The 19,573-nt window shown below is 42.1% G+C and overlaps 1 protein-coding gene across 6 annotated transcripts in view; it reads left to right on the top strand.

The window, feature by feature from the left end:
- Positions 1–19,573, top strand: part of dlg3 (discs, large homolog 3 (Drosophila)) — a 93,062-nt gene that overhangs the window by 51,504 nt on the left and 21,985 nt on the right. For 3 of the 6 annotated variants that reach the window (XM_074674814.1, XM_074674818.1, XM_074674815.1), the window contains 7 exons: positions 9,024–9,077; positions 9,510–9,560; positions 10,911–11,035; positions 11,428–11,597; positions 11,833–11,969; positions 13,327–13,472; positions 14,821–14,982. In XM_074674814.1, coding sequence (XP_074530915.1) covers positions 9,024–9,077; positions 9,510–9,560; positions 10,911–11,035; positions 11,428–11,597; positions 11,833–11,969; positions 13,327–13,472; positions 14,821–14,982 — 845 coding nt within the window. The remainder of the gene's footprint in view (positions 1–9,023; positions 9,078–9,509; positions 9,561–10,910; positions 11,036–11,427; positions 11,598–11,832; positions 11,970–13,326; positions 13,473–14,820; positions 14,983–19,573) is intronic. The other 3 variants (XM_074674816.1, XM_074674817.1, XM_074674819.1) reach the window with 1 other exon arrangement.

The raw sequence follows: 19,573 nt of genomic DNA, 5'->3' as shown, positions 1-19,573 counted from the left end.
ATTAAATATCACATTTTGTGGGCTGGGGGGAAAGCCAAAGACCCACACATTTCACTATGACTTAATAAGACTTAATAAAGTATTTTTTGCATAATATGGGACCTTTAAATCATAATATATACATGGAGAGAAATAACAAATTCACCCTCTGACCAGTATTCTACGACAAAGTGCATTTGATGCTATCCTTTGTATGTGTTTAATATGAATCAATCGGCAGTTGTGAAAAAAAAAAGAACATCTCAGCTGTATCAAGACCTGATGCGGTGTGTCGCAAATTCACAATAACCATCACCAAGGGGTTAATGGCCTCCACATCACCACTTTGTCAGTTTACAGAATCACTAAAAGTCAAATCTGAGAAATTTTTTAAAAATCTAATATCACTTGTAAGTAGAAGTCAAGTTATGGTCACTTAAGAAATCTGGCATCATAGCTTCAGTTTCCGCTGATCTGAAAGATTTGGGTGGATTTATTTAAGCTGAGCTGTTTTTTAAAGAAAATGACAGTCCAACAACAAACGTTAATAGATTAAAGATCCGTCTGCAACATTTTTGATGAAATTCAAAAGCCTTGTCTCGTTATTTTAAAACTTTGGTGCAACACCCCATCTGATAAGTCATTAAGACTTGTAGAAGGTCTCCCCGAGCAATACATGAATATTCGTTACACTAAGTGCTCTCCCCTCTGTGGCTACACTCGTGAAGGTCAAACTAGCCAGCTCTGCTCTGTGCGGAGCTGCTCAGCATGGCAGAGAGGTAAGCCAGAGCATGCTTTTGTAATATTACATAAAGATGAGGAGGGAGTGCTGCTGACAGCTGTGACGGGCCAGTAATTATGGTTTCATGAACGTGCGTCTGTTGAGTGTGTTTGAGGGAGGGGGAGAGGAGAAAAACAGTCAAAATGCTCAATCATAACCATCAAATCAGGAAAGTTTAGGCATTAATGGCCCCAATTTATCGGGGGACTAATTAATTTCCTTGTGGCTGCCATTGAAATAAATTCCAGCGCTGTAGTAGGAGAGAAGAAGCAGTTGACCTTTATCGCTGTGGGATTTTCTTTATTACATCTCGTTATTCTGCCTTTGTTCCAGACAAAGAAAGCAGCATCAAGGTTTGGCAGGCTTTGAGTAAAATCATCTCTTGGTGTCATGTGTTCATCCCTCTAAGCTCCATCCATCCGTTACACTTCTTCTCCTCTCACCTTGCCTCTCTCCTTTCCTCTTTCTTCCATCGCAGGGGCCGCTGCGTGAATGAGATGTTGGTTGCATTGTAATTGAGTCAGTATTGATTGGACTGCAGCGTGGCCTACAAGAGGCCAATGAGAGCCGGGGGGATCAGAGCAGAAGCAACACTGAATGCGTCTCTCATCCCTTATTCTGCAGGAAAGCATAAACGCAGTACAGGAGAACATTATGTTGTTTTTTTCTTGCTCTCTTATCTGCTAATAGCTCTGACTGTAGGCCCAGGAATAGCCTCCTTCAGCATTGGCTGTATCATTTGACTGTCTGGGTGCATCATCTGAGTGGGGCTGACTGTCATATTTTACTGCGATGTCACCACTGGAGACTGAGCTGCCATGTTGGCGAGCCAGGCGAGGGAGGAAGTGATGTGGAAATGTTCACCAAGGAGGGAGGGGGTTTTGCCCTGTCAGCATGGCTTCACTGGACACATTCAGATCCTTCCGTTCCTACTACAAACTCTACCTGTGATAAAAGTGTGTCGTAGTGTGTGTGTGTGTGTGTGTGTGTGTGTGTGTGTGTGTGTGTGTGTGTGTGTGTGTGTGTGTGTGTGTGTGTGTGTGTGTGTGTGTGTGTGTATATATGGGGGGGGTGAGACAGCAGAATTCAATCTGAATCTTAAGCAGTACTTTTCCTCTTGTGGGGTCTGATTTAGTTTGCTTAGTGTATTTTCCAGCATTTCTTTACTGCACCACTGCTGACTGCTTAGGAGAAGTCACCTCATGGCGACCTCCATGACATGTTGCATTATGCCCAGCTAACAAATCATGTGAGAGAAAAAGGATCTTACAACTTGTAGAAATCTGTCACATGCTTTTACATTAAATATATTGCTAAGCTAATCAAATAGCTAAACTGTCCTAGGAGGAAATTGGAGACAGGTAGTAGAAACAGCTAGCCTGGTGGCAGAATAAATGAACATTTGAACAAGAACTGTTTTTCTTTTTCTGAACACATTAAAAATCAATAGATGATATTAAATTGTATGAGTTTTAGATGCGGTGGTGAGCAAACTATATGACCTTTCTTTAGAGCCAGGTTTGCTATCATGCTTAGCTAGGGTTGCAAAGTGTTAGCTTAAATGTTTGTTCAGATATGAAACAAGTAGTGGGCTTGGAAACTTAAAAGGAAAAAAGGGGGTTCATGCCGGGGATGTTCGTCCTCGTCATTGTTCCGTGTTTACGACAAAGGACTGCTATCTTTGTGTCAAATTATGAGCTGTAAAACAGTCATGTCAGATCAAAGACATGCTGAAAGAGACAGGCTTGGCAAATATAAGTAAACCTATAATGGTTATTTAATTGCAAGCCTTTTGGCTCCTTTTTCTACAATGGCTAATTTCAGCATTCAGCCACTTTCTAAAAGCTGATTCACTTACACTCAAAAGTAAATTCCTACCTCTCCATTTGCAAAGGGTTCACCTCTTTTTTTCTTAACAAACACATTATCATATGTTGGTAATAGATTTGAGTCTTATCTAGCCAGCAGTAACTTCAGCAGTCAGTGCCAACACAATCACCAAAGCAAAATGGTCATTTGATGATTTATTATTTATTAGCTTATTTTTACGTGTGACTATATTTCCCTCTTTATTTTTACTTCTTTTTTTTTTTATACTTTAGTGTCTTTTCAGATGCTGATTAATTTTGAAGTGGTGATATTGAAATTGTTTGTCAGTACTTGACTTTGATAGGTAACAACCTGGAACACAGCAGTTTGACATTTAAGCTTCTTACCCTCAACATGACTTTAGGGAAACTGGCTGCAGCGTTTCATTTTGTAAAACATGATGTATGGATTTGAGAAGAATCCAGTGTGCATCCGTGTATGTGTGTGTGTGTGTGTGTGTGTGTGTGTGTGTGTGTGTGTGTGTGTGTGTGTGTGTGTGTGTGTGTGTGTGTGTGTGTGTGTGTGATTGGAACAGGCAGCACCAAAGGCATTCAGGCACATCCAGCCCATGGCAATGCATGTGAAATCACACAAACCGCATAAACTGCAGTGCGAGCCCTGAGAGGTGAAGCAGGAGGGAGGCAGCTAAGCTGGCTCACCAGCCAATACTGTGCAAGTGCCGGTTACCATGGGAACACATTGATTATTTAACAATTTGGATGAAGCCTGTGCCCTGCACTTGCCGTGGTTCGGTGGGAGTGTTTGTAGCCTTGCTGTCTTGACGGTCTGGAGCCGATTGAGTGCTGCTGTGTCTTGCAGTGCCATGAGGATATGATACAGATCCAACATGATGCTGAGAGACAGGAGACAGACACACAACTGACAGAAGAGCAAGATGATAGATGGATGAATAAGAAGCTATTGTGAACAGATGGGTGGATGAAACGAAGGAGTGGGAGAAAGGAGAGCTCTGTGGCTGAATTTCCATCACTCCTTGTGGTCAGCGGAGACTTGTAATGATCTCATGCTGGGGAAGCAGTCTGGACTCTTTGTCGTTGCGTGTCCATGAGGTCTTTGTGTATCCAGCATGCACACTTATTTCCATGTTCAAGTGGGTGTAGGGTATGGTGTCCATAAACAGCCTCGACTACTGTTCACCTGAAGGCTGCATTGCAGGTGGACAGAGTATTAGAGTCTGTGAAGACTGAAGGGATTTTTGTTTGGAAGTTGAAAGGATTAAAGGCGTTTTGGGGGTGATTATACTCAGATTTGGTCACTGTTGTTCCTACACAAGTGTCAGTACCACACACACACACACACACACACACACACACACACACACACACGCACACACACACACACACACACACACACACACACACACACACACACACACACACACACACACACACACACACACACACACACTACCAGGATCCTCTGCACCTGGAAATGATTATCATAGATGGATGAGAAAAATAAAAACACTTTTTTCAGCAGATGCAAATACCTGTGAAACATAATATGTTTATTTCAAATTTGCCTGTACCCACAGAGAGCAGATCTCATCCAGGTGACTAATACCATCCATACAGGGTGATAATATTATGCAGGTGGAAAAACATCCAGTAAGAAGTAAATCTTTGTATCCTTCTCAATACACTTGAATGTTCCTTTGTTAATTAATGCTACATTAATTAATGAACTCTGCCACAGTTTAACTTTGATTGACTTCCATTAAGCTTAACATTGGACAATATTCAATAAAATCATTCACTATCATATCAAAAAGAAAACAGAAAATGAGGTTGAAATTGGTGTTAATTTTACTAAAACATACTTTGATCCACTTTTTCACCAATAAGAAGTTCTTGCAATAAGTAGCTTCGTAAGTAATTGCTGAGTAAAGATCTGTTACTATTGAGGCAAAATCTTAGGAACAAGAATGTTATTTTTACTAAGTATAGGGTGTAATTAGCACGACAGGCAGTTAAAGGTAGTCTAATGAAATAGTCTTTGCAGGCTTGTTCGAGTAAAGAGTGCTAATAAAAACTTTCCAGGTGTCTTAATGCTTCCAAGAATTCAATTATGTTATTTTAAAGTTGATAAAGATGGTTTCACACATCTTCCCTGAACACCCATAATAAAGATGTCTCACTTACATATTTATGTTTGATTGTTCTGTCTTCGATGTTGTACTTAGTCTTGTCTGAAGTCCATATTTTTGACGATCAAGTCCAAGTCCTCAGGCTCAGTTCTACAGCCCTGGCATCCCATCTGCTAACATGTACTCCCTCACTTATTGACACGCTTTGAGTAATCTGACCCACATTCAACTGTAACATACTGACAGACTTTCATTCCCCCTCTTGGATTTGTATTAGTCTGTAGGAGACTCCTTTTATCTTTGTCTCTGTGATCTTTAACCTGCCTTCTATGATAGGAGAATCCAGCAGTGCCATGTGAGGGTGCTGTTAAACCACCAAGCTGTTTCATTTATCAAACTCCACAGCCATTTATTTTTCCATTTTCACTTTGAGTAAAAAGAAAAACATTTTTGTTGTTGTTTGTTGAACTGCTGTGTTTCAGGTTGTAGATACTGTACATGTAACTTATGACAAATAGTTGTATCATTGCTTGGTGGAAAGCTGAAAATATGATGACGTTGAAAATACAGTTAAACACAGAGCACTGACTTTCATCTCAGAAAAAAATGTCTCACACTGTTCTCAACAACGAAACCATTTTTCAGTGACCCTCATCCTCTTCCTTACATGTTTGATAGAAAACAACACATTTCACGACCTATTTGCTTTACCTTTTAAACCACAACCAACATTCAATTACTAGCTAGTGTACAATATATTAGCACTGAGTATATACGTTTCCTTTTATGACATTTTATTCCACTTAAGAGTTTATCATTTTCAGCTACTTTCTGGCAAAAAATATAATTAGCTTTCACCCATGTTAGCTAGGAGGTACCTGAATGCTAATGCTAGCAGCAGTTTTATCTCAGAACACATTTAAGTCACTTAACTTTGAAGCTTAAATGACTTTAAAATGTTGGATTTTCTCTCTTTATATAACTTATTTACTGTAATGATGATTTGCAGCATTTTAGTTTATCATTCTGACTGTGAAAAGGCCACCTTTTGAAAATGGATGATTACTTATATCAGTCAGCTTCAGGACTCCTTTTTGGCGTCTCCCTTCTCTGGTCAGCAGGTAGATGCAGATAAAACGCAGGAAGGGCAAATAGAGAAGAGTAATCCAACCTAATCCCAGTTACCTCAGTAAATTGCTAAATGTTCAACATGTTGAGCCCACTCATGTTGAGATTATCTCCATTATTCCTCCTTGTTTGCTTGTTATGTGAGATTCAGATAGAAGGATTACTCTGCCAGTGTTGACGGGTTTACTGTGTCTCTGCTGCACTTGTAAGTTCATAGATCCCACTGGACAGCATTTTTCCACAATGATACTCGTGATAAGCATCCTACTGTAACAGGTGTGTTTTGTCACATGTGGGCTCAATCCAGGATTCAGTAGCTTTAGTCGGTCAGTCACCAGGGGACTGTAGTAGCCAATGTATTCCCCTGTGTAGCCCCCGGGCTGTGTTTCATCACTTTTTGCCGTACGTGCTTTGGTTTCAGGGGTTTTCATTCACAATAAGCTGTCACCAACATGGCTGCTGTGTAAACAACATACAGATGCTTTCTTTTACTGTTAAACCTTCTGCTGGATTTGGGGCATGTGTTAAGAGTTGGCTTTTAAGATAAAAGGGGGAACAACGTGCAAAGCATTCCTGAGAAATGTGCAAACACAAGCAGAGACGTGAGCATCTGTTGGTCCATATGCAGATTACAACCAAGGCCTGATTGTGCTGACTGGGAGGGAGAGGAGGGGTGGGGGCTCACCCACAGCTGTCCAGAGTCATAGTGCATCACTACCAAGCCAAGCGGGTCAAATCTACAGCTCCTATTTGTTCAGGGAGCGTTGGGACAGGAGGGCCTGTCGGATTGGAAGTATTGGAGGAATAAAATGACACCTGCACAGCTTGTGAGGAGACAGATGATTTTGAATCAAGGATTATCGCTCTTAAGAGTGTGCTTTTAGTTGCTGTCTTGTGGATATGAAAGTGTTGCAGCCTTCGATAACTTGATTGACTCCAGCTGCTTTAAATTCAGCATAAGTCACATAAGACTTGATTTTTTTTTTAGAAGTATACACATCCAAAGACTGAAAATAACATCTGTATTCATTTTGTCTCTCCAGCTTCATTTTTTAATTAACTAAGACTTTATATTGTTTTGCATTTTACACTGCATATCAGTTATTAGTTCATGATCTTTTGCATCATTCTGTACATTTTCAAAGAGCAGGATTATGTTTGTCTGGATGTTTTTCAAATTTTATCAAATTTATGAATGAATATACTTTAATTACTTAAGACATTACACTATGCATTTAAAGCTATTTCGTGATCAGTATTGTAGTATGAAACTGCAAGTAGCATGACGTCAAGTTTTGTTCCAGCTTAGTATGCTGTGCGTTTTCTGAAGTGACTTTTTTTTCTATTAAAAATTTAAAATTTTATATTGAGGAGTAAAACTACAAGATGTGATGGAGTACAGGGTGATAATTTGACATTTGATTTCAACAACTTAGTAGTTGAGATGTTCTAAAACAAGAGCCTAATTATCAGCACATTGAAAATATGTTGAACGCTGAAAAACATTAAGAAAAGTTATGCTCTTTAATTTTGCAGGATCAGTAAACCTTGACTATCAGGTCTTTTCTGTGTGTACAGTGACAGAGGTCAGAGGGTGACACTGAGGGACGTGGGGAAGGCCAGAGATGGAATAGGCAGCAAGTGATTTTGTCCTTAGTGTTGGACCTCAGAAAGCGTAAGGTCCCTGAGCAGCACTGTCAGCATCCCTTCACCCACACAGCTCAATCGAATCCATAAAGAGGAGACAGTCGCTGTGCTGAACGAGTGGATGGTCTCCACGCTGCTCCAAAACCAATCAGCGACTCCTTCCCCGCTGTTAGCTTTCTCCTGAAGTCCCAGCTTAGAGCCTCACCAGATGGAGAAAGAAACACCAGGTGGCACAGTCGAGCTGAACTGGAACTTAATTTGGCTTTCTAACTTAACATTTATCTTTTGCTACAAGATAAGGATGAGTTTTACAGAGTGATGATGACACTTTACATCAACACGCCTCAATAAGTAATCTACACTTAAAATTTGACTGTTGAAGTGTGACCAAATACAACCACAGCCTGAAGAGTAATCAGAGAGAGGTATCAAAAGAAGAATATTCACAACGCACAGTAAACAAAAATAAATCTCAGCTGAAGAGGAGAAAATCAACATAAGCCAAGCAATTCTTCAAACAGCCACTGTAGCATCGTCTAATGGATGTGTTACCAGTATTCTTATAATCATTTGTATTAAATCAGGAAAGACTTAATGTCATGTCTGCAGATTTCATGTGATGTCAGCCCAACAGCTCAAATGACAAAAAGACACCTTTTATAAGATGAAAATATGAGGAGCTACATTTTTAGATCAAATGCTTTAAATTAAAAAGCAGATTGTCCATGCCATGTTTGTCTGCATTTAGTATTTATATATTTAATCTTCAAATCACATTTTTTATGGTCTTAAATTCCATATATGTCCACACTCCACAATATTTAAACTATTATCAGGTTAACCAGAGAAAATCCAATATTTAAGACACATAAAGTCTTGAATATTTTGTAAATATGCAGTATTCCATTAACTGATGTATAATTTATCAGGTGATTGAATTATTTTCTGTAAGTTGTCTCAATGGGTCATAAACCAATAAACATCATGCATAAAATGATGATTCAGATTGAGTTACCTTTGAGTGACTTTTATGTTTGCTGAATGGTTACCATAAAGTCCTGCAGAATGTGGCACGACACTGTGTTATTTGTGTGTGAGTGTGTGTGTGTGTGTATGTGCGTGTGTGTGTGTGTGTAGAGTAAGAGTGGAGGGGGACACAAGTCGGTTTGTTTGAACTGACCGCAGGACGTCTGGCTGTGTTGGTTAATAAGTAGCGGTCTCTCTGCCCCAGTCCTCATTCTCAGTCATCACACCTTCTTCCCCCCCCTCCTCGCCACTACACACACACACACACACACACACACACACACACACACACACACACACACACACACACACACACACACACACACACACACACACACACACAGTCTCAGCCCCAAGGAGATCCACCGACTGTTCCCATGGCATCAGTTCGCTTTGTTCCCAAGTGATGGTGTGTGTACCGCATTACATCTGTGTGCTGCCAGCCTTACACACCAAGATAACGTGTATCTCTCTTCATATTCACAGGCCAACCCTCCCCCCATCATCGTCAACGCAGACTCACTAGATGCAGGCCCTTATGTAAGTATCTTCTCTCCCTCTCCCTCTCACTCTCTGTGTTGGTGCATGAGCATGCTTTGTGTGTGTGCGTGGATGACGAGGCCGCCTCCTGCTAGCTTCATGCTGTTTACCATTTGGGCCGACATCTATTATCCTATTGACCCCGCCTGTTTGTGTGGAATGTGCATTCTGCTTTCACACATTCAGCAGGACAGGGCTAAAGAAAGACACATTTCATTGCAGTAATTTTTAATTTATGGCTGTATTTTTAGTTAGCAAAACTGGTGCATGTATCTTCAGTATATTTTGACCATAATCCCATTCTCCACAGCTCTCTGTGTGTAATAGTAAAGGATTAAGCTGAAACATTTGCATGCTTCCTACTATGTTTTTAGAAAATGACAGAAATCAAGCTCAGCCATGTCACTTACAGCCATGCTTTCACTTTGACAGGTAAATGGCAGTGATGGGATGTATAAATATGAAGAGATCATTCTGGAGAGGGTGAGTTTTACTTTCCTTTTTCCTCCTCCCATTATACACACGTTTCTGTTTTTCTGCATGATGTATGAATTTCTCCCCACTAGGTGGTGGTAAGCAGCTCAGTCTTTGTTCAGTCATCTCAAGAACTGAAGCGTGAACCTCTCAGAAAAAAAAAAATCTAGATCTCAGTTGTGAGGATCATCAATGATAGGCTGTGTGTCGGTAAAGTTATAGAAGTAACATCACTGCAGTGAGAATACATTATGTGTGAGTATGAGCAGAGAATAATGCCACTGAGGCGCAGTTTTTTACATAATCCTGATGCACATGTCATCAGCAGACGCCAGAAATGTAAAGTGCTCTCCTGTTCAATTGTTAAGCAGGCACTGCTGCACTTGTCAGCACTGGATTGGCCTGTAGTGGCAGCGCTATACGTTTCTGCTCTTGTTATTCCACCCACATATAGATGCACCTCCAAACCCCTGATAGATGCACAGCCCCTTTCTGCCCCTTCCTCTCCAAGAGGCATTTCTCCGGAAAGCTTGAATAAGCAATGCAGAGTCACACTTTTAAAGGTCTGTGGGTGTGTAACATTTGGTGGCGAGGCCCAGTGCACTCCTCTCTGCTCCAGAGCAGTACACTGAAAGGCCTCAGACTCCCTCTGTCCTAATTTGTTGCGACTGTTGCTCATTAATTATAGAAAATAATAAAGCGAGGTCTTTTCTCTGCTGTCTTGTTTGCTGCCTGTCTCTGTGGCCACGGCTGTCAGATGCAGCCGTGCGCCTGGACCCACTGGATCCAAAAGGGTCCTCTGACATTGCAGGAGAGATGGGACTACTGTAGTGTCTGTCTGTCTGATGTAGGGAGTGAGAAGCTCTGTATCATGTGATAGAGATGACACTCCTCCTCTCATCTTCACTTTGGACCAGAAATCCACTTTTCCGTGGACGCAGGGCATTTCTAACACTGACGCTGCTGTGGTTTGATGGAATAAGCATGACATTTTGAATGGAGTGCCCTCTTCTAATGGAATACATTCCATTATCATTTGTCACCTGCAAGGACACACACACACACACACACACACACACACACACACACACACGCGCACACACACACACACACACACACACACACACACACACTTACACGTGTCAAAAAATGGACAACGCATGGAGAAATCCCAGGAGCGGTTTGCATCGATCACGTGTTCCTCTGAAATACCAATACACTTAAGAGCCATATAGTGCTGACCTTGAGTCCGCATTGGCTCCATCACTTACACTTAAGTGTGTGAGTGTGTGTCTGTCTGTGTGTGTCTGTGTGTTTTATGATGCCATACTGAAAGTGCCAATCCTAACCTGTGTGTAGGGGAACTCTGGCCTGGGCTTCAGCATCGCTGGAGGAATAGACAATCCCCACATTCCTGATGATCCGGGGATCTTCATCACCAAGATCATCCCTGGGGGAGCAGCTGCCATGGACGGGAGACTGGGGTAAGTTCCTCTTTCTCCGTCCTCCTCAACACCTTGCTCTGTCCTTCTTTTCCTCCTCTCAAACTGCTCTGCATCCTCCATCCTCTCACCACACTCTCTACTGCAGCCATGTGTCCCGCCTGGCAGTGCTGTGTGGGAGGCAGCGCTTCTTCATCCCTCTGCTTCTAGGCTCTCTGTGTTTTCTCAAAGTTATGATTCACTGGAAAAGCAAATCCTGAAACATACAAAAACTATGATATGGAGTGCTTTTTAAGTTCTCTAGAGATTTTTGATCACATCAGCCATGCCAAGGTCTCCCCCTGTCTTTGTATAGTGAGTTAACTCCACTGCTGTGCGTCTGTCATCTGAGAAGATGGTGTGTGGGATTTTTATTAAATATTTTCCCTCTGCAGGGTGAATGACTGCGTGCTGCGGGTGAACGATGTTGATGTGTCTGAGGTGGTGCACAGCCGGGCGGTTGAAGCCCTGAAAGAGGCGGGGCCGGTGGTGCGGCTGCTGGTGCGTCGGAGGCAGGCCCCACCTGAGACGATTCTGGAGGTTAACCTGCTGAAAGGGCCAAAAGGTCTGTGACACAACCTGCTCAACACAAACTGCCACTGCATGTTTAGAGATTTATGAAAGACCCATTGTTTTGTATTTTTCAAGATTAATAAATAAATGAAAGACAAAAATGACAGTTTCAAGGCAACATATAGAAATTAAAGATTAAGCATTGGCGGTTCAGACATGAAATACATCTAAAAATGTGTAACTGTGTGCACATACTGAAGGTCTAACTGTTTGTATTATTCAACCAGGGCTTGGGTTCAGCATTGCCGGAGGGATTGGAAACCAACACATCCCGGGAGACAACAGCATCTATATAACAAAGATCATAGAAGGAGGAGCTGCCCAAAAAGACGGACGCCTGCAGACTGGAGACCGCCTGCTAGCTGTAAGAGCCTCCCTTGTATTCAGTTAAATATCAGGTGTTCAAACTAAAACCAATCCATTTCAGGTGTAGACGTAGCTCACTTAAATTAGGATTTATTGTAAGTAGTGATGACAGCCACTTATCGCACATCAGGCACATTGAAAACGACCAAGTGTTTATGGGACATCTTAAGTACATGACGTTATGTGGTTAGTTGCTTCATCCTGTCGTTTTACATGAAGCCCACACATTAGCATCTAAGACTTTTGTGGATGATGTAACATTTAAGAGTAAGACACGGGACAGTAAAAGACCCATGAGCTTATAATAAGCTAATACCGTTGCAGAAATAAAAACCTGCTGATACTAAACACTCACTTAGTAGTCATTTAACCTTGTGAAGTTACAGACATGGTGCTGTATTAATCATGCTTTACTGTTAAAGTGAAAATACAGAACCCAAAGAGAAGGATTTAAAGCTTCAAGTGTTGAAGTGGTTTGATTAAAGCTGGAGTTTGTGATAAGAGGCTGATAATGAAACTCTGTATCTTAGACCAGGCAGCCACAGCCAGCGAATAAGTTGTATACAGACTGAAGCCTCCACAGCACCTGTTTTTAATAAAGCACAAATTGAAATGTGAAAAATGAACTCATTAGTGACCCGTGAAGCACAGCAAATTAAACTAAAACACAAATGTTGTTCAATTATCAGTTCTCTTACTTTAAAAGCATTTACATTTGTTATTTACTCAAATTTCATTGAGTTTATATTTGCTGAAGCATTTTTTTGTTGGTTTATTTACCTGATGTGAAAAAGCAAAATCTTAGAGATTGTTGACAAATGTTAGAAAAGAATGCCAGACATGATTGTAGCAGTCAAATGTGAGTTCCCAAATGTTTCATTTTTGACACAAATTCACGATAGAAAGTCAACATTCCTGTTCTTATAAGTAAAGCGAAAAATCTCGAAAAGAAATATGATACATCATTAGATCTAAGATCACAAATCCTGTGCTTTCAGCTATTAACAGAGGGTGATGCACTGAGGCTCTATGCAAACTGCTATAATACAGGGTGTTGAATAACTTAAGATTGACAGCATGTTTCCAGGGATTCAGATCTTAAAAGAGAAACTCAGAGCATCTTCAGAACCTTCTACCTACTGCTTTTGACCTCTGTTAACGCCACACAGCACACCAACCTTTCACTGCGCTTTGAAATCTCATAATACCTTCAAGCTATGATTCATTATTGTGTTGGCTGGTGTGATGGCTGGTGTGATGCCTGATGTTGTCACAGTGCAGCAAAGACACAAGGTGTTCAGGTGTTGATACACAGATTCATCCTCCTCTCTTTTCTTAATAATCATCACTTTCAGGTGAACAACATCTTGCTGCAGGACGTGCGTCATGAGGAGGCTGTGGCTGCACTGAAGAACACCTCTGACATGGTTTACTTGAAGGTGGCCAAACCAGGACCTGTGCATCTCAACGACATGTATGCCCCGCCAGATTACTCCAGCAGTACGTATCTACCTCTTCTTGTTCATTCATTATACTGCAAAGGCTAAGGGTTTAGTGTGAGAATATGACTCATAAGTTACAGTTTTAACTGTAAAAAGATGGATCAATAAATGTCTATTTTACTTTTATACCATAATGTTGAAGTGATTAAGTCCTGTGATCGTCTATTCTGCAGCTCTAGACACCCTTTAACACTTGTTTTTGCATATTTGATTCTGTTCAAACCTCCGTTTTTAAAATCAAGTCACATTTTGTGACAAACAAAGACCCTGTATTCATTAATCTATAAGCTTCCAGGTCCAAATCCAGAACTTGTTTATATATGTACAGTGTTTCACATAAGGCGATGGCTGATTTTTAAGGGATGATTTGGATTGTGAAACATTTTTATCTCTAACAGAGATGTTACAGTAGGCCTGCATGAATTTTGAAGTTGGATCACTGTTCTCTTCCCAAAACTGTTATGCCCACACACCCACATAGTGAATGTAGTGAATGCTTACACACACACACACACACACACACACACACACACACACACACACACACACACACACACAAAATCCTACCCACAGAAACAACAAGCGCAGTTCTCTGCCTCCCACTGAGTGTGGTTACTTTCTCACATCCCACCTGCTCATGAGAGCCCACGATCTTGAGCTGCAGCTTTTCAGATTTCCACACAACAGTGATTTGGTATCAGAAGGGGGGCTTTCAGTATATTTTTGACATTTTGAGTGGTCCGGATTTTGAGAAAGCCTGTGATGTAGACCTAACCCCTCTCTGACAATGTGTCCTGTGGTCAGATGATCTGGATTTGAAACGCTTGTTTTATTATGCTCAGCTGCCTCCATCAGGAATGTTAATACAAAGATTTTTTTTATGCTGCTGATTTGGCTTTCGTGTGAAAGTACAAGGGCTGCTTTGAGTGCTTCACTAAATTTTTCTTAAAAATGTCTTCCTCATTGGTTGCGGGTGACAGACGACATGAGTACAAAATCACTGAATCACCCCTCTTCATGGTTTTAAAAACAGTTTTTTAAATGTTTAGAAAATTGCACAAAGAAAGAAAAATTCAACTTTCAAATGACCCAAAACAGATTTTACTCTCTGAGCCAAAACTCTTCTTTTTTTCTCCAAAGAGAGCAGAATTTCTCATAGCATTAAAGGAAAGACTAGAATCAGAAAGTGCATTGATTGACACTGTCATCTCTTCAGCTATGATGCTGTCATAACCAGAAAAGGAAGACCTGTAAACCAGATCTTTTTCCAGTTTAGAGGAGTTACCATTGTTATCCACTTTTCCTGCTCTGCCTTTGTTGTAATCATTCTTTCTTTCCCCCTACTGGCCTGGCCCTCCCTCCAGCCTTCCCAACCATGGTGGACAACCACGTCAGCCACAACTACATGGGGGCAATGGAGCCTAAACCTGTATACCCTCCGCCCCAGGTCACCCCGTCCAGGTACTCGCCAGTCCCCCGTCACATGCTCGGAGAGGAAGACTTCACAAGGTAGGTCATAGGCTGCCTCCCCTCATGAATGACTCTTCTGCCACACATCACACACAGGCTTTATGTGTTAGCACACAGGGAAGATGCTCGTTAATATCAGCCAAAGGCCTAAAAGCATCTTTGTTGTAGTTGTAAGCTGTGAGGCTACATTATATAAGATTGAGACAGGTCCTTTTTGACGTTTCATTTTTTGTTGGTATGAATTTGTTCCTGCAGACTCCTGGTGTTGTTAAAGTAGGCACACATGTGTGATCATATTAAATGATTTTAGACAAAAAAGGCTTTAATTAACTATGATTGATTTTTTTTTTTTAGTTTTGTAATTGTGACCCTGGTGGTACTCACTGCACAGTAGCTTGTCAGTATGTGGTGGCTGTCGTGACCCAATAGTTTGCAGAGAGGTGGTTTGTCTCTTCTTGTAGTTGTTATGACAGTGTTTTAACCTTTGACATCTTATCCAAGTAGTGGATCAGAAGACGCATTCATAGAGCTTGATTTTGAGTGTCCAACATTGCCTTGGGTCAGATTTAATCCACAGCTCTGGGGACGAGGCTGTATTCCCCCTGTGTGCGTGTGTGCATGCGTGTGTGTATCTGTCTGAATGTATGTTGTGTGTCAGGGTGTGTGTGTGTGACAGCATGCAGACATCAAGGCATGTCTGTGTGCTGTGCTGTGGAGTGCATACATTGGATGATTGTGTGTGTTATGTGGCCCCGTTGTGATGTCCTTGTACAAGTTGTCTTCATGACTTGTATGTGCTTTTGTCGCATCTTTGTTGGTTTGTGTGCTTTATTTGTGTCCTGCACTTGTCCCGTTCACTGTGATTCCTGTACCCCCACAGCAGGGCTGAGCCCATTTACAGTGTCATCAACAAACCTGGGGACAGCAAGGGGCCCCAGGCCCTCTACAGAAGCTTCTGTCCTTCCCCTGCTCCCTTGTGCCAAGGTCCACTCCCCTTCTCTGGCAGGTACTAACCTAGTCAATCACGCCTTGCTTAGCTAACCCTCCTCTGTGTCGCAGGATTAGGGCCAGAGAGGGACCTGCCTTTCCTGTCGTAAGAATGCCACATTTTTGCTCAAATCACAGAAGCAGGAGTGAAGTGAGTGTAGAAAAATGGCAACATAAGAGATAAAGGGAAAGTTTTTATGTTCAGTTGGAGCTTTTGTCTGTGTTTGCATGTAAATGTTTCCTCCCCTCATGTCTGCTTTGTATGTTGCTTTAAATATGTTGCTGCTTTATGTTTGTATTAAACCTTCAGTAGCTGATTTGAATACAAAGGAATTGTGCTGAAAATCAGCTCCCTATTACAACAATTTGACCATGGAGCTGAAATGTTTCTGAATAAATTAGCTTGTTATTTTCTGCCCTTAGTTTGTGCCTTTGATTGTTATTTCCTCTCATTTCATATTTCAAAAGGTCTACCCCATCTTCATTATTGGTTCATCTGTTTACTCAGTACTCTGCTCACGTCAATGAATCAAAGACAATAAGTCCCTGTTTAGTGTAGTACAAAATGGAGTCGTACCTGCTCTTCACAAACACATCTCCACAGGAGAGCAGCTGAAAGGGCTCCGCGCTCCCACAAGCTGCTCTATTCCATCTGTCAGCAGGCTTCGATAAATCTAAGCTTGTGTATCGGCCCAGGCTACTTTCACTGGTAGATTCTGCTGAAAATTATATACATACAGTTTTGGAAATGTGTTTTTTTTGTGTTAGGTATTTCCAAATATACAAAAAGTCTCCTGCTTTTTGACGTTGTATAAATCATCTGGTTCATTCAGTCTGCAGTCCTTTTCACATTGCTTCTGCCATGGATGAATGTGTTTGGTGTTTGAACCCATTGCTTTTCTGTAATGTGTTTTGTGTCGAGTGTGTGTGACATATGACATCTACATTTCTGTTTTCTCATGTGTGCTTGTGCGTTGGAATGAGGGACAAAGACAGATTCTGGTCTAGCTGTGTGCTCACTCTGAAGGCAGGTTGTGGCACTAAAAAGGAAAGACAGCAGGATGGGAGGAAGGACCACCCAATAAAAATGTTCTGCTCTGCAGCGTAGGAATGTTTTGCCTGCTGCTCCATGCATGTAAATATAAACACCAGACCTTGCTGTTTCCATAAATGCAATGGACAGTAGGAGTGTGATCCAGTACCAGCCAGAGGACTGGTAGCAGCAGACAGTCCTGCAGCTGTCATGATTCATCTGCACACTGCAAAAACCAGGCCATGCACCCGGGTCTTACCCCTCTTGTCACCCTCACTGCCAGCACAAATCACACACACATACTGTACTAAGATGTTCGCTCATGATGGGCTGACACATACAAGCGCACATGCACACAATGTAGAGTTATAAGCAACACAGACCTGTGGGTATACATCCTGCAAACAAAAAACTCCACAGTCAGCCGAGCAAATGAGAACCACATAAATCCTGTGACCAGACGTGAATCTGTCTGCCCCTAGTGGGCGTGAGTGGTATTGTCTCAGAGGATTCTCATGGCTGGCTTGATTCTCAATCACAGCACATAAGCATCCTGCTCCATCAGACAGATGAGCAGATAGCAGACACCTTCATCGAGCCCCAGCAGATCACCCATTGGCTTTGAGCGGGATGGGGAGTTATTTTAGATGGATGCTGTAGTAAGCACAGGCCTTTGCAGAAGTGGAGCAGGCTGGTTGTGAGGCGTGAGTCAGAGCCTGTGTTTAGGCCCTCTGCCCATTTGCACCTCCCCCTCTGTGGTGTCATCACAGTCACATCCCTCGACAACCTCCTCCCCCTTTTTCTCCATCTGATATTACCCCATTCTTCTGCAGATATGTCGGTACTGTACACAGCTCCCTTGTCTGTGTCTATGTTGGACCATGATAAGAGATTTTAAAAAAACCTCCAAGCATGTTTGGTGTAAACAGACATTGTGTGCAGTGGTGACAGTGTGCGTAATCACTTAACAAGCCTGCCGCCCTATCAGGGCAGAACTTCTTAGATATGCACAACAATGCTTCTAGTTAGGCAGCTTTGTTCAGGCCAGGCTTATCTATACAGAAGACTCTGGACTGCAGCAGCAGCAGGTGAGCTAATCAGTAACTACATGCATCTCACGCCTGCGGATGCACAAGAACAAACCTTTGACTGGTCAGCGTCGCTAATGACAAGGAAAATTGTGACCTTTGGCTCTGTTTCTTTAAAAAGCTGTGGAAGCAAAAGGAAGTTTAACATTAAAGTAACAGCAGATTCAGCTGAGCACTTGTCAGAGGTGTTAATTATTTATTGCTTCAGTTTTTTTTCTTTGTCACAGTGCGAGGCATGAATTATCTTTAACTGTCTATCACCTCAGTAGAGAACTTTTTTTTCTCTCAGATAAAAAATAGCAGTTCATGAAGAAGAGGCAGGCACAAAGAATATATATGGGAAATTTTAGAGACAGAGATAAGGCATTCTTTTCAAATTTTATCAGCGTTGGGTCCTATACATGTGCTGCTGTGATTCGGGAAGAGAAAAAAAAACAGATAAAGTGTGATGAGAGGCAGTGTCTGTCTGTGGGAAATGGCGTCCATCTGCAGTGTCCGCCATTAATCAGCCAAGCAGAGCCAATTACTGGGCTGAGTCCAGGGCAGCATGACCTGCTGAACCCCACAGCCCAGTATCCATTTACAGCTTTAAGATCGAGCTGCGTCAGCCTCAGCCGAACACAGACAGGGTAGTTGAGGGAGTGGGGTTTAGTGTGGGGGGGTCTAAACTGAAAAGAAGGAGAAATTGCTGCAGAAAAGAGAGAGGGTTTTACCGCTTTATAACTGTTTACATTCCTGGCATGGATGAAAAGGCTACGGGAGGAAGAGAGGGAGGAGAGGCAGGTCTTGTGATAGGAGGGGGGACTTGATCTTTACATTCTTAACTGCAGGAATTCTTTCTCACTCTCTGTGTTAATGTAAGAGCAAAATCCTCATCCAGTGGAAAAACAGTAAGATAAAGGAAAAAGGTGCAGGCCTTATTTTGTGCGTCCACACCTTTGTGTGCACACTGTTGTTCATGGAAATAAGCATCCAGCATGCACAGAATGTGGGTGTGTTAGATCAAAGGCCTAAAAGTCGTGAAAGTTACATTCAAGAGCTTGTTTACACTCTGACAAATTAGCAAGGAGCTTCTGGGAATCTGTCTGCCTAGTCTCCAGAGGACGGGTCGACAGACAGGAATGCTGGTGTGCTGTATTTAAAGAATGAGGGCTGGACCCAGAGCAGCATCAGAGCAGGGATAAGGGGACAGCACAGTGTGAATCTTGGATAGCCTCCAGTTTAACACATCCAGCTTGCATTTGGTGCAGCATAGTTTATATTCCAGATGCAACTCTCTTGTTGTAGAGAATATGATTTGCATGGGAGCGTTAGGGTTAAGCGTCAAGTCTGTTTTTGCTGGTGGTGATGGGGAGCGGGCTGTTTGTGACAGCAAAAAGAAGAGCTGCTTCCCATCATAGCACACAAGGATAAGATAGGAAACAGCGGGCCCCAACACCAGGAGCTTCTAAAACTGCAGCTTCTCTCTCAGCTGAAGGACCAGATAGGAACGAGAGGTTGAGGAGTAACGCTGAGCCGAGCG

This window comes from Halichoeres trimaculatus, unplaced genomic scaffold (genome assembly GCF_033239565.1).
Source record: "Halichoeres trimaculatus isolate MK-OKI-2021-1 unplaced genomic scaffold, fHalTri1.1 fHalTri1_scaffold_7, whole genome shotgun sequence".
In the NCBI taxonomy this organism is placed as follows: domain Eukaryota; kingdom Metazoa; phylum Chordata; class Actinopteri; order Labriformes; family Labridae; genus Halichoeres; species Halichoeres trimaculatus.
The sequence above is the reverse complement of the archived record's forward strand: the minus strand, read 5'-3'. Positions and strand labels throughout refer to the sequence as shown.